Source organism: Polypterus senegalus, chromosome 9 (genome assembly GCF_016835505.1).
Source record: "Polypterus senegalus isolate Bchr_013 chromosome 9, ASM1683550v1, whole genome shotgun sequence".
NCBI classification, from domain to species: domain Eukaryota; kingdom Metazoa; phylum Chordata; class Cladistia; order Polypteriformes; family Polypteridae; genus Polypterus; species Polypterus senegalus.
The window spans coordinates 178,115,387-178,142,996 of record NC_053162.1 but is presented as its reverse complement, the minus strand read 5'-3'; the positions used below and the strand labels follow the sequence as shown (position 1 = coordinate 178,142,996).

The 27,610-nt window shown below is 44.0% G+C and overlaps 2 protein-coding genes across 2 annotated transcripts; one reads left to right on the top strand and one right to left on the bottom strand.

The window, feature by feature from the left end:
* Positions 1–4,865: 4,865 nt before the first annotated feature.
* Positions 4,866–10,652, top strand: si:dkeyp-69c1.9 (stabilizer of axonemal microtubules 1). The gene is made up of 10 exons (XM_039764404.1): positions 4,866–5,300; positions 5,401–5,513; positions 5,589–5,728; positions 5,816–6,041; positions 6,115–6,237; positions 9,307–9,538; positions 9,841–9,982; positions 10,051–10,233; positions 10,323–10,465; positions 10,554–10,652. The coding sequence occupies exons 1-10, from the start codon at positions 5,254–5,256 to the stop codon at positions 10,630–10,632; spliced, it is 1,428 nt and encodes a 475-aa protein (XP_039620338.1). The 5' UTR covers positions 4,866–5,253; the 3' UTR covers positions 10,633–10,652.
* bud13 (BUD13 homolog) lies at positions 8,685–26,529 on the bottom strand. Its single transcript, XM_039764403.1, is given in 12 exon segments — positions 8,685–10,915; positions 11,011–11,092; positions 11,186–11,376; positions 11,469–11,595; positions 12,035–12,131; positions 14,569–14,678; positions 14,832–15,061; positions 15,063–15,248; positions 15,347–15,392; positions 15,552–15,636; positions 15,946–16,036; positions 26,374–26,529. Coding segments are annotated over 12 exon segments (1,455 nt in total). The 5' UTR covers positions 26,490–26,529; the 3' UTR covers positions 8,685–10,821.
* Between the last annotated feature and the right edge of the window lie 1,081 nt (positions 26,530–27,610).

Sequence of the window (27,610 nt, the reverse complement as noted above, 5' to 3'; positions counted from 1 at the left end):
GCTTTCGTGGCTTCTTCCGAATTGGGCCGAAAAAAACATTTCAGCGCTTTAAAAACAGCGACATCTGGTGGTTGACTGAAGGCACCGCAGCCTTGAGCGCCGACTGTCCGCTGAGGACGCGCCTCCAGTTCACAGTTTCAGCAGGCTGCTGCTTTACCTTCATGTTCTTCCGCAGCTATTCCCATTTTTATATGGGCTCCCTATATTTATTAGTATTATGATTTTTGACTAAACGTCTACGGTTGCGGTTTCATTGTCATGAAATGTCATTGTTATAATCGAGCAGCCTAAGATTATAACCTCAGATTCATCAAAACGCTGCAATAAACGTACGCGTTAGTGTAGGCGACAGTTCTTTTACAATAAAATGTGTCGTCCTGAAGATGTTGTCATTTGTTGCCACAATAGCAGCCATTATGTAGACTTTATAAGCCTCACTGATCCATAGCAACAGTTGGTGGCGTGCGGTTACTTATCTGTCTGCTCCTCACAGTTGGCCAGTGTCAGGATGATGTTCTTTGACCTCCAGTACCATCCAGCCCTCCCAGTTAAGGGGACACCTCAGAGATATACAGGAGGATGAGCCTGTGGGGTCCATTGTGACACTGGCGCACCACAAGGAGCAGACCTGTCTGCTTTTCAGACCAGAAATATAACAGCAGGTCACTTGCAGAAGGTCTCAGATGATTCTGTATAAAGGGGGGAAGACACTGGAGAATTGTCTGCAACTCAACATCAGCAAAACCAAAGAGCTGCTTATTGACTTTCACCGCACCAAACAGCCTCCATGTCTGGTAGATGTTGTAGATGTTGAGGAGGGACACTCCTACAAGTACTGGGGGTCCACATCGATGACAGGCTGGGCTTGTCTCTTAACACAGAGCAGACTCTTCTTCTTCTAGAGGAGTCTGCGCTCCTTTAATGTGAGCAGCGACGTCCTGCACATCTTCTACAACTCTGTGACGGCCGGTGTGATGTGATGCCTGGTGACATCACTACAAGAAGGGACCACCGAATCAGCAAACTAAGTTACTAGACAGCTAAGGGACACACACACTGGACCCTCTGGAGGCCATAGCAAAACTGAGTGCCATTATGACCAACGCTGCACATCACCACACCAACATGGAGGACTTTCAGCCAACACTTCATTCAGCAGATGTGTCAAGAAACACAATGGGGGGGCTCCTTTACACCAACAGCAATACGCCTGGATAACGCCTCAGTGCGACTGCTACAGCTTGGAGGGAAAGAACGACACCAGCCCCCTCTACCTGGACGCCTCCCTCCAGACCACCATACTAGATGGATGGTGGGATGTTCTCTCATCAGATTGTGCTCTGGGGGGTCTAACTTTACAAGATGGAGACTTCCAGCAACGTCAACCCTCTCTGACCGCAGTGAAGAACAGATGCCAACCCACCTGCACCAGTGCCCGCCGTGCCCTACAAAGGCCCACGGGGATGAAATCAACGCAGCGAACCTTTGGTCGACTCATCGGACGGACGTATTCTTGTGTCGTCTCCAAATCTCCTGCCAGTGCTCATTTATTGGTAGTTTTGGAACTCTGGCTTGATCTGCTGCTTCTGATACAAGAAAAGAAAGAAAGAAAGAAAGAAAAACTAGGACTGCTCTCTAATCTTTAGCCATGTTGGATGTATTGGGGGCTGCTGTTGTAGGTTATAAACATTTCTAGTCTTTCTGCAATAGCTACACTCCCCATTGAACACATAAAGTTCTTTCTATCTACTTATCTGTCTATTATATAGTGCCTTTACGTCTGTCTAAATATCCACTATAAAGTGTCTTACATCTGTCTGTTATACAGCACCTTTATATCTATCTTTATATCTGTCATGTAGTGCCTTTAAATTCATTCATTATATAGTTTTTTTTTTTACATCTATTATATGGTACATTTATATTTATTTATTATATACTGCCTTTCACATCAATCCTATAGTGTCTTTTACATCTATTATATAGTATCTTTATATTGATTATATACTGCCTTTACATCTATTATATGATGGTACATTTATATTTCTCTATTAGGCCTACTTGCTGTCCGCCGCAGCTCAGCCCTCCTGGTAGTGAAACAGGACTGACTTTAACAAACAAACGGGTGTCGCTAGCTAAGCGGGGGCAAAGTGGACTCCAAAACGTCGCGAGAGGTCGAGCGACTCGAACAGAGACTGGCGCGGGAGTGATGAGGGGCCCCGCCCCTGACGTCACGTCGCCGCCTCCTCCTCCTCCTCCTCCTCCTCCTCCGCCTCACTTCGGCCCGCAGAGTCTGTCACGGAATAGCGCGAATAACGAACGAACTCTGATGCTTAGTGTGATGAGAGAAGTCGCAAAATCCACCGGAATGTTCAAGCAGATTCTTTAAAGACAAAAAAACGGACACAGTGATGAAAAAAAAAAGTATATGTCGAGATTAAGGTGGACATGTTGACTTTATTCGCGTAGTTTACTTTGTAATTAAAGTAGAACGTCATCCTAAAATCAATGTTTAATTTACTAGATTTTCTCAAACTCCGTCATAACTAATGTAGCACATTAAATGTTTTGTGTTAAGTGTTCGCTACGCGCTTCTTAAACTGACTTCCTCCGCACTAAGAGGAGGCGCAAACAGCGATCGCCACACAGAAGACATTCATTTCGTGATAATACTGCCCAATGAACACTTGATATCATTTTCATGATGAATTGCATCAAAGCATTTATTGAACACGTGGAGGGCTCGGTGGCGTGGAGGTTGCGCTGCTGCTGCTTCGCTGTAAAGAGGGTCCCGGGTGTTCCCTGCCTTGCGTTTGCACGTTTTTCTGGTGGGTTTACTCGGCGTGCTTCACTTTCCTTTCAAAGTCATGTAGGATGTGGGGTTTTGTTCTGCTAAATTGACCCTGCTAGTGTATGTGTTGCTCGTATTCACCCTGCGATGAGCTGAGAAAAATTAACGCGGCGTTATATCAGACTTCCGACTGTAGCGGAGGCCAATGAAATTGCATACCGCAATTCCTTGGTGCATCTTGTGCCACAGATTTACGGTGCGCTGGATGGCACGCATGTGCCTATTCTTCCCCCGACGGAAGGCTACCGCGATTACTTTAATCGCAAAGGGTGGCCGTCTGTTGTTCTCCAGGCCCTTGTAATGACAGATACGAGACATTTGTGTTGGCACTCCTGGAAGTGCCCATGATGCAGCTGTGTTTGCGGCATCGGATCTGTACAGGTGAGCCTACCTTTCAACATCCCTTCTCAGTGCGATAACAACTGAATTAGTACTGTAACCTGCTTCCCTTAAGGTTTTTAATTAAAACTGAAATTTGAATTAATACAAAATAACGACGTTTAATAAAAAAAAAACTAAAGTTGATATTAAGGAGAGAATTTCTCATATATGCTAAAACATCTGCCATTTAATAATAAGAAAAAAAATGTTTAGATAATGTAACACACGGTTCATTAAATATTTTGACCGGCACAGTAAATTACCTTTGCGGTTTTTGTATTATTTAGACATCCTGAGAGACTCCCCCAGGCTACAGTTGATGTGGAGGGAGTTCCGGTACCCCTTTCAGCAGCAGGAGACCCAGCCTATCCGCTACTGCATTGGCTCATCACGACAAATAACGAGGCTCTTCATCAGACCATACGAAGCGCTCCGCCATTCTCGTTTTGATTGCACGTGATGAAAATGTATCATGTGACATTTATTTGCGTTAAAGCCTTTTTTCCGACAAAAAAAGTGTTTCCAATGTAGTTTTTGCGACATCTGAAGTATCGATATGGAATCTATGCGTTAAACGGAAAAATATGTCGACATGTACAACATTTTATCGATAATTAGCATTTCCATCAGCTACATCGGTAAAAAAATTTGAAGCGCTAAATATTTTTTCGCAAAAACTCCTTGGATGGAAACCTGTTCGACTTTATTCTCGACATATATATATATTTTTTTTCTTCACTCTGGCCCTAATAAGCTTCCGTAGTCAAGTAGTTCTCTCGTTCGCAAGCTAAGCGGATGTAAGGTACACGCCCCGAGGCTGGGGCGAGAGTGAGAAGGGCCCCGCCCCTCGGCCCGCTGCGTGCCAATCGGATTCGCGCAAATAAATCGGCGCCGCAAGCGAACTCTGATACTCAGTGTGATGAGAGAAGTCGGAAAATCAAACGAAACGTTCAAGGAAACTATAGGGGAAAAAAAGCCCGATTGTCAAAAAAGTCCTTTGTCAGGTTGAATTGCGACCTCTAATGGCAGAATATTAGAAATCACTTGTAGAACTTGTCCTACATATTTCCGGGTGAAAGTTCAGGCTTCGCACGTCTTTCGTTCCTTTGTTTACTTGCTGCACGTTGCGAGAATAGTTTGTCCTTTTCTCTTATCACTTGAGCCATTAATGCTGTGCGTCCTTGCGGAAAAACCACAGCAACAGGAATTAAAGTACTTTCAGAGTTCAGATGGTGCTTGCAATGAATCTTTACCTCAATATTGGAAAGGGAGTTACAAAGAAAGTTGTACCACCGTGGAGTTAATAGCGGCACCTCCCGTGACCAGACATCTGATCGTGCTTACAGTCGTTTGGACTTTATGTCACCCGCATTTCTTACACCAGCCTGTCGTACCGAGACCAGCTCTCATTATTACCGATCTAAATGCGATAAGTCGTTCTCTCGTGGAAAGCGGACAGAAATACAGACAAGCAGCCGGTACATTTGATATATAATAGCGATATGCGGCCTTTCATGTCTAATTATCCTTTTATCTGTTATATAGTTCCATTCATATCTATCTATTGTATAGTCCTATTACATATATTATATATTCATTTATAGTCCTATTACATTATATACCGCTTTTATAGTTATGATAGTGCCTTTACCTCTATTAGAGTACTTTTATATCTATAGATCTATTATATGCTCCTTTCATAGCTACCATGTAGTGACTTTATCTATCATACAGCACTTTCACATCTATCTGTCCATTATATAGTGCCTTTCACATCATCCATCCTATATGCAGACCCTGCTGTGGTGGCACCTAAACCGCGACCCGCCCCCTCCACCGCCATTATAAACTGAGCGGACTGGCGGCCAGAAAGGAGTTAAAAGTAACACAGAAGTCTGAGCTGGCAGTGCTGCGCCCGAGGCAAACTGCCCATTGTTAAGGAAGACATGCCGCCACACCATGGCAACCGACAAGCAAGACAAAAAGTCCGGGCCTAGCAACCAGCAAACAGTGCAGCACTAATGGAGCGTCCTGAGCCGACGTGCCTGTGTGAGCTGTGCGACTGCGGGTGAGTGGCTCAGAGTGGGCACGGGCTACTGGGCACACAGACACACGTGTTCCTGTCCGTTCTCTGCTCATTTCTCTTCTCTCTTTCTCTCTCCCTGCAGGCGGCACAAACACCACAAGGACTGCAAGCTGAAGCACAGCAGCGTGACCTTGGGCTATGAGGACACTCCATGCCAACAGACCCACTACCAGAGCACATTCACCCAGCCTCACGGTAAGAGTTGACCACCCACATGCCGGAATGGGTAATGCCAACTGCTCATTCACCCTGGCTCTGCTTGACCTACAGATGTTCGGATTCGCAGCAGCAAGCGGCCCCTGCGTACCCCCATGCACCCCAATCCTCCAGCCATGCAGTTTGAGACAACTAATCGACGGGAGTTTGTGGCACAAAAGCAACAGCCGCAGCGGGTACAACCCTTCATGCAGGTGAGTCTTAACCGCTCTCTCTCTTTCTCTCTTTTTACACACACGGGGGTCCCGCTCACTCTGCCCCCTCTCTCTCGGGCTCCACAGAGGGAGAAGCACAAGCCGCCTAAGGAGCCTTTTGCAGGCCAGACCGCATACAGCCAGGATTTCCCCAGCAAGGAGCTCCAGGAAGTGAAGGTCACCAGGCCTCGCACCCACGTCCAGGTGCCTGCTGCCTCCGTCAGGTTCTGCGACTCCACCACCAACAAGGAGATGTTTCGTGGGCCACCGGGGGGACCCCAAAGTCGCTATGGGGAGCTCCCTGCAATCGTGGGTGAGTAGAGCACCGACTGTGGCCAACAAGTTACTTGGAAACAACAGACTGGTAACCCCTGTGCCCACTGCAGGCTGCCTGCTCTATCCTGGCCAGAGGGAGGCGATGATGACCACCACACAGAGAGAATTTGTGAAGAAAATGGGATCAAAGCCCGAACTTATCAAGGCCGTGCCTGGCACCCTCAAAAACGAAGGTAAGGGAGCACAGGGGGACTTTGGGGTCTGGGGGTTCAAGCGCCCACTAATCACCAATACACTCACAGCTTCCATCCCCTCCAGTGCCCCCCTGACACCCCCACTCTACACCAACCCTTAGTCTCCTTACCTTTAATTCCCTCTGCTGGTTCTCCACTTAGTGAGGTGGCACAGTGCTGTGAAAAACTACCTGCCCCCTTCCCGATGTCCCCTATTTTGCTCGTTCGTAACACTGAACACTTTCTCATCCCCAAACAAATTTTATTTAATACGAGTAAACACAACACACCATTCTAAAACAATCAGTCGAGTTCTCCAGCACCCAAACCACTTGTGTGAAAATGTCGGCGCTCAGTCGACCAATGAGGCAAATTTAAACGCCGAGGGATTAAATGAGACAAAGCCAAGTCTGGTTGTGCCAGCCCTACTCAATGGAAGCATCACTCCAGTAGAACCCGTCCAGCAATGTGAAGTTGGTGTGAACGTCTCAACACTCAGCACACCAGGCCTCGAGCAAAAGAAAGTTACTGAAATATATCAGTCGGGATAAAGAGTCAGTCAGTCAGTCAGTGTCCAACCCGCTATATCCTAACACAGGGTCACGGGGTCTGCTGGAGCCAATCCCAGGCAACACAGGGCACAAGGCAGGAACAAATCCTGGGCAGGATGCCAGCCCACTGCAGGGCACACACACCAGGGACAATTTAGGATACCCAATGCACCTAACCTGCATGTCTTTGGACTGTCAGAGGAAACCCACGCAGACACGGGGAGAACGTGCAAACTCCACGCAGGAGCGGAGTGAACCTGGGTCTCCTAACTGCGAGGCAGCAGCACTACCACTGCGCCACCATACCGCCCTCAGGATAAAGGGTTACAAAGCAAAGTCAGCAAACCACCGTGACAGCTCTCAGCACCAAATGGAGAAATTTTAGAACGGGGGTGAGTGGCCCACCAAGTAAAACGACTCCAAAAGCGCATAGGAAACTCTTCCGGGAAGATGCAGATGAAATCAGACCAACATCTATGGGACCGTAAGCCTCACTTGGGTCAGTTAGCGTCAGCATTCATGACTCCACCATTAGTAAGACGCTGGGCAAAATTGGCATCCACAGTTGGAAGCTGACAGCCACTGGCAAACAAGAGGAACATAAAAACATGTCTGCCATTATTTTTTGTCGAAACACCTCGATTACCCCTCAGAACGTTTGGGATAATGATCTGTGGATGTACTGCAAGATGTGTGTTGCTACATCAGGCCTACAGCTAACAAGTCAAACCCCCAAGCAAATGTAGTGGAGGTAATGTGATGGTGGGGGGACTGGGTGACCTGCCATAATCGAGGGAAGCACAGATACAGACAATTCTGGAGAATGTCCACTCACTGGTCGGCGATGTGAAGCTCAATTGCACTTTTATTATGCGGCAAGTTAACCTCAGAGTGGCTGAAAACAAAACGGGAGTTTTGTCCTGACTTGAGCCCCTTTGAGATGCTACGCTGGGCCCTTAAATCAGGGGTCGGGGAACTTTCTTACTCATTACCCCAAAATGTGTTGATTTAAGTCCTCGTTACCCCCATGATTTGAAAGGAAAAAAATCGTTTTTAAAATCAAATTATTTATTGAATTCGTTTTCAAATATAATAAAAAAATAAAAGGATTAATAATAAAAAAAATAAAAGAACAACATTCACTTGGCGAAATGGTGTTGTTTCATTTTGCAACAATGACATCAAAATTAGGGATCTTTATGAAAAAATGCTTGCGCATTGCCCATATGTATCACCCTGCATCGGATTTCCAACTTTGCTGTTCGAAATACACTCAAAACTGGTTTTATGCGGTAATAGGGACTGCATAAAAAACACACAATTTTTTTTCAAAAAGTTATAAAAAATATTGTTCGCGATAAATTAAGAAAAAACTTTTACTTCCTACCAAATACAGTCTTATCAGTCGTTTTCAAAATTCAATGTAGATCGATGCAAAAAAAAAAAATAGATTACGACGTCAATAAATTATTTTTCTAATACTCTTAATTGAATTTCCAAAACCAAAAAGGAAATATGCATAAGGATCGAGGTGTGCTATGGAGCAAAAACGGTTGATAAAAACGTGGTTAGTACGTCGTATCACCGGACACCAACGGTCGGCGCAATCATGATACCACATACGTATCACCGGCCACCAAAGTGATAATACAACACTGTCTTACCTTGATCGTCGAAGTTTTTCAGCAAAATATTGCAGCGAATCTATTTGAGGCTACGGCAGCAGGGTCTCGACGTGCAAAGCGGCATCGTGATGTAAGCGCTCGAGTCGTCTCTCCCTGGTGGTGTTGGCACTTTCAATTATTGTAGTCGCTGGCAGTGGTGGACTTGCTCTACGAGATGCGTTCGTTTAGATATGCCACTTTCTAGCACGTTAACAGATCAGGAAGAAAAATGTAAGTTGCAACAAGAAACAAGCTTTTTATTTATTTATGTACCTATGTCTTTACTGAGTCCTTATTACCCCCAAAAATATCACTTTTACCCCAATTGGGGTAATTTACCCCTGGTTCCCCGACCACTGCCTTAAATGAACAGTTCATAGTCAAAGATCCTCCAGTGTGGCTGAATTAAAACAATTTTGGAAGTCTCTCCACAGCCAAGCCAAAGTGTAAGCATGGGGGGGCAATTACTTTTTCACATGGGTGAGATTGGTGTTGGTGAGCTTTTTTTTCCTTCAGTTACTCAAATGATCATTTAAAAAGCTGTGCACTGTGTTTACCCAAGTTGTCTTATTTTACATTATACTAAATTTGTTTATTATGGATCAGCAAAAAGAGAAAAATCAGGAAGGGGGCCAATGCTTTTCACAGCCCTGTGTATGAAGCACAGGCAGACTACACTTCCACTCACCGGGCTGATCACAGACTCCCATCTTCACCTTCTCATTTCCTCTCCCTGCACTTCCCTGTCGGCAAAAACGGACCACGTGAGGAAAATGTGGAATGTTTTTATTGGCTGTATAAATATTTACAATGAGAAAGATGCATCGCCGCTCACCGAGTCCACTCTTGCTCAGGGGACCAGGACATGAAGACCATACACCAGATCACCTTTAAGCCTCTTCCCCTGGAGAAGGCCAGGGTGATAGGCAGACCAAAGCCATCGGAGAATGAGCCTCTGATAAGAGGGGGGCACATGGAGACTGTCACCAAGTATCGCGCCGACTACCCCATTCAGGAGTACCTCCCTGAGAAGAGCAGGCCAGCCTACCCACCAGCGGATAACCTGGCAATCAACCACAGCTTCCAGTAAGTGAACGCTTCTCAGTGCCTGTCCTGCTTTTAACAAGTGTGGCTCATGGAGTGGCGGAGGTGTGCTTTTTGTTTCAAAGCAAAGACCTTCTTGTGCCATCTCGGTTGAGAGGGGCTGCTAAGTTATGCCGAGTATCAAACAGAAAGGCAAATTCAGGAGAGTGCCTGCCAAAAGGGTTGCACTTCTGACGGTGCCCTCGTCACCTGACATCTCAGGGAATTGCCTATGTGTGTTGCACAAAGCAACATCCTCTCACTGGTGGTCTCGGCTCACGATCCTTTATCCTCTATCCCTGCAGTGGTGACTTTAGGACGGAGCAGAGAGAGGTTTTCAGAGGCTGGGATACGCGTAAGCATAAGCGGCCCGCACCAGCACGGCTGAAGGAGGAGCTTTCCGAGTGGGAACGGGGAGGCCATTTTGATGGAGACACCGTCACCAAGGTAGGCCCTCCGACTTTCTCCCCTTACTTGCCTCTTTTCTAATTATTAATGAACTTTGCTCTCTACAGCTTGCTTTTCAGTCCATGCCAGTGGCTCTCACAGAGTCTATCAACCGACCCCGGACGGCTCTCCGAGTAGCAAATGGCAAGTTTGACGACACTACTGCCAACAAGATCTTCTACCCGAATTGGGGGGTCCAGCCCCACGTAAGACATGGAGACCTATATGATGGAACCTACGTGCGGCCACTGGTGAGTGGGGAGATATCAGGGTGTGAAAGCGCCACTCCAGTATCTTGGCACTTTGTGTATTTAAATAGCTGCCGACATTTTAAATACAGGGCAGCTTTGAGCGCCAGACTACCAATCGGTGCCAATTCTACCAGAAGCATGGCGAGATGGTGCCCAGCTGCAAACCACAGGACAAGCCAGTGGAGGCTCAAGGGGAGCATGACTTCACCACTGTCCACAAGGAGACATACAGGTGAGCCCAGGATGAGGATGGCAACCTATCATGCCACCGAGCGTAAGGGGCACCTGACCAACTTACTCTCTTTCTCCCCTTTCCTTAGGCCCATTTCTCTACCACCCTGTCAGCTCCAGATATTCATGAAGCAGAAGCAGCAGTTGAAAGAAAACGTACCAGCATGAGTAGGAGCCCACCCTCGTTCTGTGCGTACTAACTGTGCTTCTTACCGACAAACACGACCTTTAAATATGAACAACTGCTTTAAAAAACAAAAATATATAGTAATCTTGACATAAAAAAATGTCTACATGTCCACTGTTTCAGCTCCGAGTCCTGAACCCGTATTCCCTTGGAACGGGAGCCACTTGCCACTACATGTTCTCCACACTCCACTTGTACGCAATCTCCTGGGTCGCCTTCTTGTCTGCCATGCGGCTGTAGAGCCGTTTTTCAAAGCCATTGGACCTGGAAGGGGGAGACACGAGTGAGCAACCAACAGTGCTAGAAGACAGATGGCACGATAGGACCCTCTTTAAAAAAACCAAAAAAAAACTGCTCACCTGTCCACTCCATCCCAGCGGTAGCCTGGCTGAATGTTGTATCTGTTAGGCGGAGGGGCCGGACCCTTGTACTTTGGCCGCTCTGGAGGAAGGTGAGAGACACCGTGAGCAAAGCAGGCCAAGCGCACAGACCCATCTCATCCCCGACTGGAACGACAGCCTAAACACTCCTTACCTTTTATTCCCATCTTCTGGTTTTCTTTCTCTTTCTTTTTGCGTAGCAAGCCAGCCATAGGATCTCCTTCCCTTTCCTGCTCCCGCAACATCTTGTCGAGGTCCTCATCGTCGATATGGCGTGCCAGAGGCTTCTGGGACTCCTTCAAGGCCTCCTCCATGTTGTACTGTTGCATTCTGCCCTGTGCCAACCTGTACGTGGAAGACGTCGAGTGCCTTTAGTCAAGTATGCCCCTTAACAAAGCTCGTCTACTCATCTGGCTCACCTCCATCGACTCGCTTACCCTTTCCCCCACTGGGCGTATTTCTCAGCTTTCTCTGCCTTCTCCTTATCCTCCTCCTGCTCTTGGTCAATGACTTTCTTCTTGCCCGACTTGTCCCTTACCACAGTCTCTGCCTGTTGGGACTCCGCTGCCGAGCAAAAAGTTACATGAAAGGAAGCGAAGAGAAGCCAAATATAATGATACTTTCTCAAACCTGCTTAGCCAGTGTGTGTCCCAGCAACACTGGGTGCAAGGCAGGAATCAGCTCTGGATCATCAGGACCACCCAAAAATACTCACAGTCACAATGGAACAAAATAAAAGTTACCAACTCTCCTAACACACACACACGTCTCCTGCACAGGAGGAACGTGCAGACTCCATGCAGACAGCATCTGGGTGTGAGATATGAACTCCGAGCAATGGATCAGTGAGGCAGCAGTGCTTACCACTGAGCCACCCTACACACTGAACGCTCTTCACGCATTTCTAAGTAGCAGAGCCTCAAAGTCACATGCTAACGTACACAAAGTAAATTATATTCTCAGAAGACCTGGAATCGACTTTTATCAGGACCAGGGTGCTCACCTTCCAGGACTTTGTCAGCCCGCTCTCTTCTTCGGTTCTCCTCTTTCTCCTTCTGGCGAACCTCCGACGACAGCAGCCCTGCTGCACGACTGTTCTGCTAAAAGAGGCAACATTAGTTCAAAAAGTGGCCACTAGGGAGCAGTGTAAGGGCATCCATGCCTTTCAAAGTCACTGCATGCAACTTGGCGCCATTCGTTGAAAATGTTCAGGCTTCGGCCGTATGTGTCGGATGTGGGCGCACAGTGCTTGGATTGGAGTCGTGTAGCAGCACTTGTGTCACTCAGAGGGTCACCTAACAGGCCAAGAGAGGGGGCTGTTTGGGAGAAAGAGTGGCTGTGTCATATTGAAATGCTAATCTGATTTAAAGTTATTAAAAATATGTTATTTGCGGTTTATTTCACGTTATTTGAGGCATCGACTTTGCAGCTGGAGGAAAATAAGCGTTGGGGACGGGCAATTTGGATTCCAGAACAAGGGACAACGTCCTGTAGCTTTGTGGGCAGGTCACTTGTGTTAAATAGTTTTCAGATACATGGAAGTCAAAGGTGATAGATACGGGGTCTTTTTTTTTTTTTTAGTTGTTCGAATGTCTGAAGAATTTGTGAGATTATTAAAATTGTAATAAAAACCAACTTTGACAACTTCGTACAAATTTGAAGTTATCTTTCTTTTCCTCTCCAAAATAATTATAGAAAGACCGACTGAACGGACTTAACCATCTTTTGTATGTGCCATGTGTGAACAACAACACAGCTAAATAAAACTATAGGCACGCACCGCGTAACGTCTACGATATGCTCCGTTATACAGGCCTTTATGCGGTTTGGATGTTGCGCGAATACAATATTATACAGGTTAGCCCACGAAAAAGTGGCCAACCTCCACTGAGACGACTGCATTACGTGGTGGAGAAAACTGACCAAATCTGGTACTCACATTTACAGAAGATGCTGAAAGTGATCTCCCTTGTTCGTTAATACATCTCCTCAATGCAGGCGACATGATCGCAGCCGCCTATTGGGTGGCAGACGAGACAAGACTCGTCTCGGTGCAGGTGGGCCACTCTGTTTAAGGTATTTAGCAAAGCTATATGGCATACTGTAGGGTGCCCGTTTTGATTAAATACTGTACAGGGAGATCACACCACAACAATGTGAGATTGGGTGGTGCTGCCCATGACAATAAAATGACGACAGAAAGTGCAATTGAGCACTTGTAATCGCGTTGGGTGCGTTAAGCTGTGACACCGCTATATCCAGTTATATCCACTACGTCGCGTTCTCCAATTGGGATATCTCAACTCCTATGGGACCTCGGACGCCTATGTGGTCGGATGTTGCCCGATGGATTGCGATACAAGCTTTGTAACATTTACAGTAAAGTGTCTTGGCCAGTGTTAGTGAATGTTAGTGTTAAACGTAACTTGGCTACATTACAAAAAAATTAAATTTGCTCAGAACACAACAACATATACATACATATACACATACATATATATACACATTATATATATATATATATATATATACACACACACATATACATATATATACACATATACATATATACATACACACACACATACATACATATATATACACAAATATATATATATACACGCATACACATACAGTGGGTACAGAAAGTATTCAGACTCAGTATTGTGAAGAGGAAGATGAAATACGCCAGACCCAACAAATCAGAAGAGCTGAAGGCCACTATCAGAGCAACATGGGCTCTCATAACACCTGAGCAGTGCCACAGACTGATCGACTCCATGCCACACCGCATTGCTGCAGTAATCCACGCCAACTAAATACTGAGTGCTGTACCTGCTCAGACTTTTCATGTTCATACCTTTCAGTTGGCCAACATTTCTAAAAATCCTTTTTTTGCATTGCTCTTAATTGATATTCTAATTTTCCGAGATACTGAATTTGGGACTTTCATTAGTTGTCAGTTATAATCATCAAAATGAAAAGAAATAAACATTTGAAATACATCAGTCTGTGTGCAATGAATGAATCTAATATACAAGTTTCACTTTTTGAATGAAATAAATCAACTTTGTCATGATATTCTAATTTTATAACCAGCACCTGTGTATGTATGTATATTATATATATATATATATATATATATATATATATTTTTTTTTCACTTTATTAAGTTACCTACTTTTTGGTTTTTCTTTTAGCCTATTTGATCGCAAATTAGGGAAATAATTGGAAGAGGTACGGCTTGTGTGGTCTTAATTTTCCTCAGTTTGCCAGGCAGCAGGTCTCGGAGGTGTAACCGTCGTTCCAGATGAGTGGGTCGGCAAAAAAAAAAAGAAAGACTCTCCCCCACCACCTCCCCTTGGAAGATTTCACATTTTATGACTGGAACATCGAATCCCAGTGGATTTAATTTGGCTTTTTTTAGACATTGACATTAAAGCATTTTTTTGTGTTTATCAAAGTGTATACACACACCGACTGTCAGGTTACAAACATAAAGAGCACTGCACTAATACACACCTCTGTCTCACTTACCTCCTGAGGGGCTGAAGAGTCCGCAGAGACCACTTCTGATGACCAGCGAGACTTCCGTCTAATGGGTGAATGTTCAGTTGGTTTGTTCTTTGTAACAGTACTAGAATTGGCTGCAAAAGATGAGCAAAAAAAGGTTAGAAACCTAGAAAAGGAGATGGTGACTGTTGTGATTCTGGATGCACCCAAAATTTACATTTGACTAAAAATTTAACAAACACAAACTATGCAATGCAAAATTAGCCTCGGACAATCATAAGACTTGCCTTCTTGTAACCGTTGTGGTGAAGTGGGCCTTCTGACCTTGTATGCAGATTGCTTTTCACTTTTACTCCTCGGAGGTGACTGGTCCGGAGAGTGTTGGCGGTGCTTCCTGGGGGGTGACAGGTCCGGGGAGTCTTGACGGCGCTTCCTGGGGGGCGACAGGTCCGGGGAGTCTTGACGGCGCTTCCTGGGGGGCGACAGGTCCGGGGAGTCTTGACGGCGCTTCCTGGGGCGACAGGTCCGGGGAGTCGTGGCGGCCTTTCCTCGGAGGCGACAGGTCCGGGGAGTCGTGACGGCCTTTCCTCGGAGGCGACAGGCCTGGGGAATCATGGCGGCTTCTATTAGAAACTGAAACGTCAGGTGACCGATGTTGAACTCTAGGACCACCTTGCATCCTCTTCGGTATACTGACTCCTGAGCTGTGAAATAAACACCTCTGAGACATACGAGTCTGCAAAAATAAGAAAGCCTACAGGAGAGGCTAATAACACACAACCATCAACTGCACACTTTTTACCTCGAGTCTTGGCTTTCATCAGCATTTCTGGAGTCTTCCATTTGATCTGCTTTGAGAGATTTAAGAAGTCTGATTTTGTAGCACCGCTGGCATACAACGTTTCAGCCTTAAACTGTCCTCTAGAAACCTTCTTTCATTGTCTAATATATGCAAGCAACAAATACACAATACAACTGAGCAAGTTTCATCTCAGCCAAGCACTTACCACTTAGCAGTTTCCACCGCATGCTGTTCCTGAACTCTTCTAATAGCCTCACTGCTTTTGGCCTCTCATCTACAACTTCAGCTACCTGTACAGGTAACAAACACACTGATGAAGAACAGCACAGGAGCCGAGATCAGCTGCTCAAAATATGTCCATTTGCAGAACTTTTTGCTGCGATTCTGTTAAACTCAGAATCGGTTTTTTGAGCTACACCACCTGCAGGCAAGTTAGCATTGTAAACGGGGAGCAGCGTTGAGGGTCTTGTGCCCTTCTTCTAGAATTTGATACTTTAAACCAGCGAGTAACCGATGTGACCTTCCACAGCCAGTCTACAGAAATCTTCCACAAATGTCAGTGAGGAAGGAAACCCCAGACACCTCAATGATAAGCTTACCACAGGCGCCTCCTCCTCTTCTTCAACCTTTCCATCCATCTCGACGGGTACAAAGCGCTTCCAGTCTACATCATCATCCACTATCTTCATGCTGCAACAGAAAAAATATTGGGAGAGAGAACAGTTAATAACAGACAATGGGGTTGAAGCGAAGAGAATGAGAATGTGTTTAACGTTTCTGTCACACCCAGGAAATGAACATTTTTAAAAAGCAGATCAACTGCCAGAAAACAAAATGATAATCCAAGAATCCAGGATTGCTTGAAACAAAAAAGAAAATGGACGCATGCCAGTTGTGGTAAAGTGAGGTCTGCAGCTCATTGCCTTTTAAAATAAATAATCGTCGCACTTGTGGCTTAAGGAGGAGGGCGTGGTGGTAGTGTGGCTGGCGCGGGTGTTTCCACTTAAGTGCACAGGTGAGGAATTGTCCGTGTCCGGAAATTGATGCTAATCACCACACCTGTGCCACGTCCCCACGTATAAATTGAGAACCGCGAGTGTGAGGAGGGAGAAATAATGGAGAGGGGAAAAAATAGAAAGAAAGGGAATTGAGGTTAAGAGGCGGCTGAAAAGGAGTCGGTGAGGACGATCCGACCACCTAGAGAGGAAAGGCAGCAAGAACAGGGGACCCACGATGGAGTGTAGGTTGTGGCACTCTAGGGGCTGTGGAGTGGGGATGACCTCCTCAGGCATCCGAGAAATGACAGGCGGGTGTGTGTGTGAAGGATGACGGGAGGAGCGCCGACCTCGGATGGCCTGGCTGCGCTGTGAGGAGGCAGCCAAGTCTGGGATCGGGGGGCATGAAAATCGTGGCTGCTGCGTCTCTGCCGGCTGCGCGAGTTATGGGTGAGCCGGGGAGACAAAGAAGGAGGTGGGCTGGCGTCATACTGAAAAGAACACGAAGAAGCCAGTGACTGCATTATAAACCTCTGCTTTTAATGGATTTTGTGTTTTTATCCCCCGCTATTCACTTGTTTTTATGGATTATTTATTAATGGATTGTTTTAAGCACTGCACTGTGGACGCTGCTTTTGGTTTTGTTCCAATTCTTTTTCAATAAAAGCCCTTCTTAAACCATCCCCTTGCTCCATGGGTGACCGGTCGCCATCAGTCAGCTCATTCGGTCATAACTATCGATGGTGTTGGGTTCGAGAGGCTCCCAGATGTGAAGAGGGAGCAGGGAGAGGACCTGCATCGTCTCGCCAGTTTTCAACGTAGCCTTATTGCCAGGTTTACACTTCACGTGACACGAGACGTGCTCCAGTGGACGTTACTGCTACGCCAGCGTTGTACTGTTTATACTCGTGCACACGCGTACTTTATGTCAACCTGGTGGTGGCAGTACACGGCGAGAACAGGTTCGGCTTCGCTGTGTTGTGAATTGCCATTAACGTCCCATTAAATTCCGAGGACACCTTACCACGATACCTCTGATAAGGATGTTTAATGAGAAAATCTATCAATCCGGGGATGTGTCCATTCCAGCAAGCATCGGGTGCAAGAAAGAAACAAGAAACAGTAAATATAATTTGCTGCTACTACTTTGTCTTGTCTTATGTTTAAATTTTAATTCTATTTTTAATTACATTTTTTATTGCACTTCATGTTTTTACACTGTGGACCCTGAGCTTCGCAACTTCATCTATCTGTATACTTGTATGTGGTCGAGATGACAATAAAGTTTGCTTTGAATTTGACTTTATAAATCCCTGGATGGGGCATCGGGTCATCGTAAGGTAAATTCAAGTGCACGCACACACACACACACACACACACACACACACACACACACACACACACACACGCACACACACACGCACACGCACACACGCACGCACACACGCACGCACACCACGCACACACACGCACACACGCACACACACGCGCACACACACGCACACACACACGCACACACACACGCACACACACACGCGTCATTTTAACGGCACCAAATCCCCAAAACTTCATGTCTTTGGAAGGAAACTGGAGCCCAGTGTGGAAACCCACCTGGAAAACATGCTAACTCCAGGCAGGGAACACAAAGGAAGTGACCGCTCTGCTACTGGGTGTGTAATTATTATCAGTATTTATTATTTAAATGGAGTTAATAACTTATTTATAAAATGTAACACACATACTTTAATGCATTTTGTCATGAAAGTGATATCAAGTGTAAATCTAAGGATTCTAAATGTGCAGAGAGCTGGAATATCATAAATGAGATGTGTTCTGTGTGCCGATAGCTGCTGTCAGGTCAGGAAGAAGCCTGAGCAGCAGGTAGCGATTAACATCCGGGTCGGTTTTAAGATGACGTTTACGACGGTCTGCTTTAATGATAAAGTAAACTACGAGATTAAAGTGGACATTTCGAGATTAAAACCAAAATAATTTCCAGTTTAATCACAAAATAGACCTCTTCACTGTGTCCTTAATGATTTTCTCTGTGGTTAAAATACGCCGTCGTACATTCTGATGCTGCTGCGAGACTTTTAAAATGTATCGCCTCATTACTTTGGGGTATATGCGATGCCTGGATATAAAAGCACCACGGATGCATTTGTATGTTGACATGTTGCTTTTCCACATCGAGCCATTTGTCGAAGCGTGCACATCGATCCCAGAGGATCCTCGAAGCGGCTTTCTGTCACATGTAGATAGTAAACAGAGACTCTGTCCTCACACTTGGTTTCCAAGCCATTATAAGCAGCATAATCCCAAATGCCTTCTTGGTTGCACATATTATAACTTCAAAATGCTAATAATTAGTGTGTTGTTAAACACAGCATGTGGACATGAAGCCCTTCAAAGGCGGAGTGGTGGCTCTGAGGTTAGGGATCTGCAGTGGCAATCGGATGGTTGCCGGTTCGAATCCCGTAAATGCCAATAGGGACCCTGCTCTGTTGAGCAAGGCCCTTAACCTGCAATTGCGGAGTGCTTTGAGGAGTGAGAAAAGCGCTATATAAATGTAAAGAATTATTATTATTGCGACTTGATCACACTCCACCCCCCGACTTTTTGCTTGTACTGCAACTCAGAAACGCGTCGTGTTCATTTCTGAGGACGTGCTGAGAAGACTGTCAAATGAACACTGGGAACGCGTGGCAGCCATGATGAGTGTGCGTATGGTTCAGAGCGTGAAGTATAAACGAGCCCTTAGGAAGAAGAATTTCTGCTCCATATGACTTGTATTTATCAAGTTACAAGGCACTTTTTATTCATTCAACCAGCAGGCAGGTACAGTAATTCATTTACTGTGTACACCAAATGTCTACCAGAAATTCTCTAATTACGAGGGGGGACCCAAAAATAACCGGAATGTTGTTGTTGTTAGGTTGGTACTTGTAGTACGTGGTTAGGCCACTAGGGCAGGGGTCCTCAATCCCGGTCCTGGAGAGCCGCAGTGGCTGCAGGTTTTTGTTCTGACCTGGTTGCTTAATTAGAAAGCAATTCTTGCCAATAAAGCACTAACAAGCTATGAAATTAAAATCACTCTGCTATGTCAGGTCATTCTCATATCCTAGATTTTCTTTCCCTTTCTATCATGCAAATGATTTGAAGGCTAAAATGGACGAGTAATTCTCAGTCCTTCACTTTTTTCTCTTCATTTTTCTTCCAAGTATTTCATTAAACCCAATAGTGCAGATAAATACACACAGGTGTAAATGTAAATAAGCGAAATGGAGAAATGCTGCTCTCTCTTGTCATTTGCATGTTATTGATAATAAGGAGCAATTAAAATAGCTGTTTAAGACAAAAGGGCTCAAAATCACTAAAGTGAAGCAGAAGTGTGACTTTAGCAATAAGTGCTTTTTATTAAGCAACTGGGTTGGAGCAAAAACCTGCAGCCACTGCGGCTCTCCAGGACCGTGATTGAGGACCCCTGCCCTGGGCGATCTCGTTACACTCCTCACAAGTCAGTCTGCCAAGTGCCATCGGTCTGGAAGGTCGTGCTTGTGTTCAGTGAATTTTGTAAAAGCAGTTTTGTGCAAGCGTCGTTTTTTTACGATGGCCGGTTAGCGTGAGCAACGCGCGGCAGTGAAATTTTGTTTTCTTCTTGAAAAAAGTGTTACAGAAACTATTGCTATTGAAACGGTATGACAACCCTGAACCACCCACCCTACTCGCCGGATTTAGCTCCGTGTGAGTTCTTTTCGTTCCCTCGGATGAAAAAAGACTTGAAAGGAAGGCGTTTTGCTGACGTCGAAGAGGTAAAACAAGAAACGATCAGAGCATTAAAACGAACAATGGAACAAACGGTTAGATAAATGTATTTCCGCCAATGAAGAGTACTTTGAAGGAGACTAATTGTAGTTTGTACAGAAAATTAAATTAAACACGTTTTAAAAATATTTCCGGTTACTTTTGGGTCCCCCCACGTAAAGTGATACTTAAACCAAAAATGATATTTATCTATCTATATGTTACCAATTTCTGCTGTTATAATTGACTTCTAATCCTTTTGTTTTAATTGCTGCGTTTTTAAAAACTGATTGATTTTTTTTCCCCTTAAATGGCAGCCAAACCAAAATGACACGTGATGTGAGCCAACAGATGGCCTGCTAACTCCAACCTATTTCTCCCCAACTAGTTTCTTAATTAGAAGACGATTCCTGTTGTTAATTAAACCCAATTATTTACCTCCATGGTGTGCTGCTGCTCTCATTCTGCCACAGCAGACGTTTTCAAAGCCGTTGATTTTCTTGTTTCTAAACGAAATATCAAAATGTTTGATGGAGCTGAGCAGATCAACACTACTGAGAACTTCACCTTTCTTTCTTTTCAGATATTGTACGATGGACACAGGCTAGCTGGTCAAGTGCTGGCTCACTTTGTGTCTCTTTATTGTTTGACAGTTAATTAAGGAAACACTTCGCCCTCAGCAAGTGAGATTTTGAACACCTGCTGTATGTCAAAAATAAGAGAAAAGTCAAGCAAAATGACCCCTTTTATTGGCCAACTAAAAAGATTACAATATGGAAGCTTTCGAGGCAACTCAGGCCCCTTCTTCAGGCAAAATGTAATTAATTAAATCTTGCTTGAAGAAGGGGACTGAGTTGCCTCGAAAGCTTGCATATTGTAATCTTTTTAGTTAGCCAAAAAAGCTAATGAAAGTCCCTTAATGTCTGGTTTAAATTGTCTTAAGTAGAAAAATAAAATTCCCATAAGCCGTGTTGGATCCTTACAAGCCCCACTTAAAGGCACAGCTCCCCAAGAACACTTGCTCTCATAAATCTGCATTGACACAGCAGTTATCATTGTGTCACGTGTGCAGGGTACAATAAAATTCTGACTTAAACGGCCAAAACAACATTCAAGATATCACCGAATGGGGATCTTCGTACCCCAAGTGAATGTAGAGAAGAGCCAAGCAAAATGACACCTTTTATTGGCTAACTAAAAAGATTACAATATGGAGGCTTTCGAGGCAACTCAGGCCCCTTCTTCAGGCAAGGAATCCTATCGACTTTTACCGGACGCGGTACTTCATGGAATACTTGTGCAGATTTTCAAGTAAAGTTTGGTTACAATTACAGATAGGTGATTCAAATTTTGATGATGATAAAAAGCAAACAGATATGAAATTTGAGAAAAATTACTCGACTGGAAGTAGCATTTTATTTAAATAACCATCTGAATGTTTTGAATCAAGGAAATATAAATGTGTACATATTAAAAACTGTATTAAATAGAACGTATATTCTTTTCAATAATTATTAATCATTTTATTTTCATTTGTGTATCATCATCTTAGTCATAACATGTAAATATTGAACATGCCATGTAAACAATAAGCTGCTACGTCCCTGCTGTGTTCCTGCTAATACAATACAACCATCCATCCATTTTCTAACCCGCTGAATCCGAACACAGGGTCACGGGGGTCTGCCGGAGCCAATCCCAGCCAACACAGGGCACAAGGCAGGAACCAATCCTGGGCAGGGTGCCAACTCACCACAGGACACACACAAACACACCAAGCACACGCTAGGGCCAATTTAGAATCGCCAATCCACCTAACCTGCATGTCTTTGGATTGTGGGAGGAAACCCACGCAGACACGGGGAGAACATGCAAACTCCACGCAGGGAGGACCCGGGAAGCGAACTCCTGTCTCCTAACTGCGAGGCAACAGCGCTACCACTGCGCCACCGTGCCGCACAATACAATTTATTTTTTGTAGAGCCCAAAATCACACAAGGAGGGCCGCAATGGGCTTTAACAGGCCCTGCGTCTTGACAGCCCCCCAGCCTTGACTCTCTTAAGAAGACAAAGAAAAACTCCCAAAAAAAAAATGGAAGAAACCTCGGGAAAGGCAATTCAAAGAGAGACCCCTTTCTAGGTAGGCTGTGTGTGCAATGGGTCTCAAAATGAAGGGGGACAAAACAACACAAGTCATCCTCAATACAGTATAAAAATATTACAAGTACATATTTCATTTTATGACTGGGTGGTCTTGTGGCCTTTAATCCCTACAGATTTTATTTTTTTCTCCAGCCATCTGAAGTTTTTTTTTTTGTTTTTTCTGTCCCCCCTGGCCATTGAACCTTACTCTTATTCTATGTTAATTAATGTTGATTTATTTTATTTTCTTATTGTCTTTTATTTTTCTATTCTTTATTATGTAGAGCACTTTGAGCTACTGTTTGTATGAAAATGTGCTATAGAAATAAATGTTGTTGTATATATTTTTTTATTTCCACCATCATTATCATAATTAAATGTAGCTAAATGCAGTCTTACCTATAGCAGTTTATCGCGACAAATAGTATACAGTATTGTGTTTTCTATGTTTTTAGGTGACTGAAATACTTTTTACTTTGCACGTAATCTCGGTAATGCGTATGTAATCAAGAAAAAAATTCCACCACTATTTTCAACCTCCCCAAGTGCGAAAACACCATTTTAATATAAAGTTTGATTATAAACAGAGATAAATGATGGTGTGTCGATATTATCAATTAGTTAGGATGAGAAACAAAGAGATCTGAGATTTGAGAAATATTACCCAACTGGAAGTGCTTCTGATGACCTTTTCCTCTATCTCAGTATAATAATACATTTTATTTATATAGCGCCTTTCCCATGCACAAGGCACTTACAGAATATAAGAAAGAATGGCAGGGTATACAGTATATAGCATTGTACAAAGCAAAGAAATAAATAAAGAAGATTAAGACAGTGAATTCAGAGAGAGCCTAACAGACAACATAACTGATGGTCTCGCACACACACACACACACACATATACACACTCTCACACACTCACACACTCTCACACACACAGGTTACATGAGCATCTTGACATGGAGGTAAACTGAGAGAAGGGGAATGAAGTCAAGTAGAGCTAAACGTCTTCCTGAACAGATGAGCTTGGAGTTGTTTTTTAAAAGAATTCATGGAGTCAGCTGACCGGATTCATTTCGGGATGTCATTCCAGAGTCTGGGCACTCGCTATACAGCTGAAGGCCCTGCTGCCACCCGTGGAGTGTAGATTAGTGGGGGGCACAACAAGATGGCCAGAATCAGAGGACCTTAGTGGGCGGACAGGCACATAGTGATGGAGAAGGTCACTGATGTAGTTTGGCATGAGGTTAAATAAGGCTTTGTGGGTTATTAGTAGGATTTTATATTCAGTATACAAGCAAGTCGAGGGGAGCGCACTCCCTATATATATTTATATTTGTTTTTTTATAAACACTGGTGCAAAATCCAGAAACATCTCATAACTTGAAAAATACAAGCACTAGAAACTTCTGGTACATAAAACAAACACGATGAAAGAAAAGACCGCTGGGTCAATCTACAGGAAATCAACAGAGGCCTCCCGACTGACCATCTTGTGGAGCTTTTGTTTATTTATTTATTTATTTTTTTCTGTGGTTTGTTTAAGTTGTAGAACTGTGTTTAGTAAAACATGGCAGAAATAGCCATGCTAGCAGTCTAACTAATTAATAGAGACTTCGGTGTTCGCGTTCTGGAGTGCAACATGCAATAGATATGTCTCTGTTATGGGATTCGAAACAGCTAGTGCTGGTGATGTGCCACTTGTTAGAATGGAAAATGCAGTGCATATGTCTCTGTTATATACTCAGCAAAAAAAGAAACGTCCTCTGACTTACAGTAAACTTAATGTGTAAATATTTGTATGAACACTAAAAGACTCAACACCATAAGACATAAACTACAAATGTTTCACAATGTGTCCCTGAATGAAGGGAGGCTCAAAATCCAAAGTACCAGTCAGTCTCTGGTGTGGCCACCAGCTGCTTGAAGTACTGCAGTGCATCTCCTCCTCATGGACTGGACCAGATTTGTCAGTTCTTGCTGTGAGATGTTACCCCACTCTTCCACCAAGGCACCTGCAAGTTTCTGGACATTTCTGGGGGGAATGGCCCTAGCCCTCACCCTGCAATCCAACAGGTCCCAGACGTGCTCAATTCCTTCGACGATAAACACGAATCCGTCCATCACCCCATGTGAGACAAAACCGTGACTCATCAGTGAAGAGCACTTTTTGCCACTCCTGTCTGGTCCAGTGAAGGTGGGTTTGTGCCCATAGGCGGCATTGTTCTGGTGATGTCTGGTAAGGACCTGCCTTACAACAGGCCTACAAGCCCTCAGTCCAGCCTCTCTCAGCCTATTGCGGACAGTCTGAGCACTGATGGAGGGATTGTGTGTTCCTGGTGTGACTCGGGCAGTTGTTGTGGCCATCCTGTACCTGTCACGCAGGTGTGATATTCGGATGTACCGATCCTGTGCAGGTGTTGTTACACGTGGTCTTCCACTGCGAGGATGATCAGCTGTCCTTCCTGTCTCCCTGTAGCGCTGTCTTAGGCGTCTCACAGTGCGGACATGGCAATTTATTCAGCAGTCCTCATGCCTCCCTGCAGCAGGCCTAATGCACGTTCACGCAGATGAGCAGGGACCCTGGGCATCTTTCACAGTCGGTAGACAAGTCTCTTCAGTGTCCTGCGTTTTTAGAACTGTGACCTTAAATGGCTACTTTCTGTAAGCTGTTAAGGTCTTAACGACCATTCCACAGGTGCATGTTAATTCATTGATTAGGGTTAATTGAACATGCATGGAAAACAAACCCTTTACAATGAAGATCTGTCAAGTTATTTGGATTTTTAAAACATTATTGTTGAAATACACAGTCCTGGAAAAGGGACGTTTCTTTTTTTGCTGAGTATATGTCATTTGCTATGGGATTTGCAAAAGCAATGTTAATGATGGGCCATCTGTTGGAATGACAGAGACACAGGAACCAGACAGACAGACAGACAGACACTTGTCCTTTCGTTAAGGTAGATAAAAACAATGACAATTTAGACACAAAACACATATATGAATTCACCGATAGATATATATATATTTTTTTAACAATTGTATCACATAGATCTGTGATTATATTACAACTAGTATATATCTGCACTTTGTATTTCTCTTTGTAGGGTAAACTGCCATGGTGGATACCTCAGTAAATACATATAATTTGGGTCAAGGTACCAACTTCACATTTTGTGCATTTACGCATTAGTTAAAGCAGACTCTTTCCGTGGTGTTGATTCTTTTTATGGTTGACTTTGTCTTACATTGCCAATATGCCTTTGAAATATAGACGTCCAATCAGGGCCGTGTTATAACGTATGGACACGCTCGGCAGTTGCCTGGGGGCCTGTAATGCTGTTAAGACGGCCCTGCGTGCAATTATTCATTTATTTAATTTTTATTGCATCACAAATTAAAAAGTTTGCCTTCTTTCAGACAGGCAGCTGGTTGCTAAAGAAGAACTATAACATGAACAATACCTACTGAAATCTGAAACGTGGTTTACTGTGGAGACATTTAGGGACGAAGCTGCCATAAAAGCATGAAACTAATTTTTATACAATTTTCAGCAAACCGTAAATTGTCAAATTTGCCTCTGTGGACCCGCTATTTCAGACATTAAAGACATCTGACATTAAAGAGCAATCGTTGACATGTCATGCATTTAGCATTAAAAGCTCCAAAGTTATGACTTACGGAGTATTGTCATTTTTAGTAGCATTTGTTTTACAGTACAATTCGGGGCACGTCCCCTTTTAAAAGCCTCCTTACCTCGGAAACTAATGAATAATAAAAATGATAATAATACGCCTACAATTCTGCACACTAGCTTATGAGTACAATAACATTTTCAGCAAGTATGAAGCAAAATAGAGATGGTCAGTCGGAAAACAAATTGTAAAATCTGTTAATGTGACATGGACTTGCTCTGCTATAAAAACACAAACTCGACCTTTCACGACGGTTGTAAATCAAAGCTGTCATCTCCACTCATGCTCTTGTGTTTTGCTACTGTACCTGCTGTTGGCGAGAGACTATCTCGTTAGTTTTGACTTTAAGAAGCACACCCAGAGATGCCAAAAAAAAAGTACCCACCCTTTCCCGCCGCTTGGAACAGTTTTACTCCTTTTCTTTTTCTTTTTCTCCTTCTCCTTCTCATCTCCACCGGTCATGTAGCGCTGCAGATACTCAGCCTTGGACATTGCCGCCATGTTGATCGTCGAAATGCTGCAATCCCACCTCTCCGTCGTGGTTGGCTAATGAGCAGGGATACGTCACACTACTTCCGCCCTCATCGCCGAGGTAACGAGCGTGCAAACACAAAAGGGCGGAAGTTCTAATTCAAACAGTCCAATCTTTATTTAAAAAGCTGACAAGAAGTCTGTTTCGGTATTTATTTCTTCTGTGACATTATCTGTACCTCATATTTTATTATACAGTAGCGGGGAATCTATGCTGGTAACACTGACTGCAAGACAGCTAACAAATCTTCGAGAGGCGCCCTCAAGGCCAAAGTTTTCAAGAGAGTCAGTTGTTTCAGATAGTGATGGGCGGAGTGAAGCCTCATGAAGCATCAAAACGTTTGAAGCAATTGTGTCGGAAATCGTATCGAAGCTTCGAAGCATTTGACACTCACCTCTTTAGTGACCCCTCCTGGCCATTTTCATTAACATTACACAAACTCATGATCCACTTCAATGACGTCTGTTATAACTCTTATTGCTTTTATTTTTTCGCTGCTACAGACTGACAACGAAGAGAAGGGTTCGTCAGCAACTTCTAGTGTCTGATGTCTAAAAATATCAATATATAAATAACTAACGCCGACAAGCAGAATGCACTATACGCTAGCAAGAGTTAAAATAAGACGCCTCACGCATGGATTCCCGGCTCTTTCAATTAGTATTTACCTTTGCACTGTATCATTATAATCGCTCCTGTTATTAGTATTAGAATTAACCCTCATCTTTTCTTGAGATCACATTTAATAGCCTTAAATGTTTTCCTTGGTTTGACTTAATTAAAATGGAGTAGACGGAAAATAATGGTTTATCCCTGTACTTTGCCATGATATAGGTAAGCACATTTGAGAAAGAAAAGGTGAAATCCTTAAATCAGTTGTTATTATTCGATCAAGTATTGAAATATTTCATTTATTAGTACTTTACAATATTTTGTGGAGCACGAAAATAACGAATTAGCTACAACGAAATGACGCCGTCAATGGCACAATTAACTAAGATGGTTGCTTTTCAAATTCTGAACGTAGTGCTAGCCCGAGTTCGATCCCACTTAAAGACTCATCAAAATTAACAATAATAAAAAAGGATCA

Coding starts and splice junctions, on each gene's coding strand:
- si:dkeyp-69c1.9 (XM_039764404.1), top strand. CDS start 5,254: ATGGAGCGTCCTGAGCCGACGTGCCTGTGTGAGCTGTGCGACTGCGG. Junction 6,042..6,114: donor GGAGCTCCCTGCAATCGTGG/GTGAGTAGAGCA, acceptor TGCCCACTGCAG/GCTGCCTGCTCTATCCTGGC. Junction 10,234..10,322: donor GAACCTACGTGCGGCCACTG/GTGAGTGGGGAG, acceptor TTTTAAATACAG/GGCAGCTTTGAGCGCCAGAC.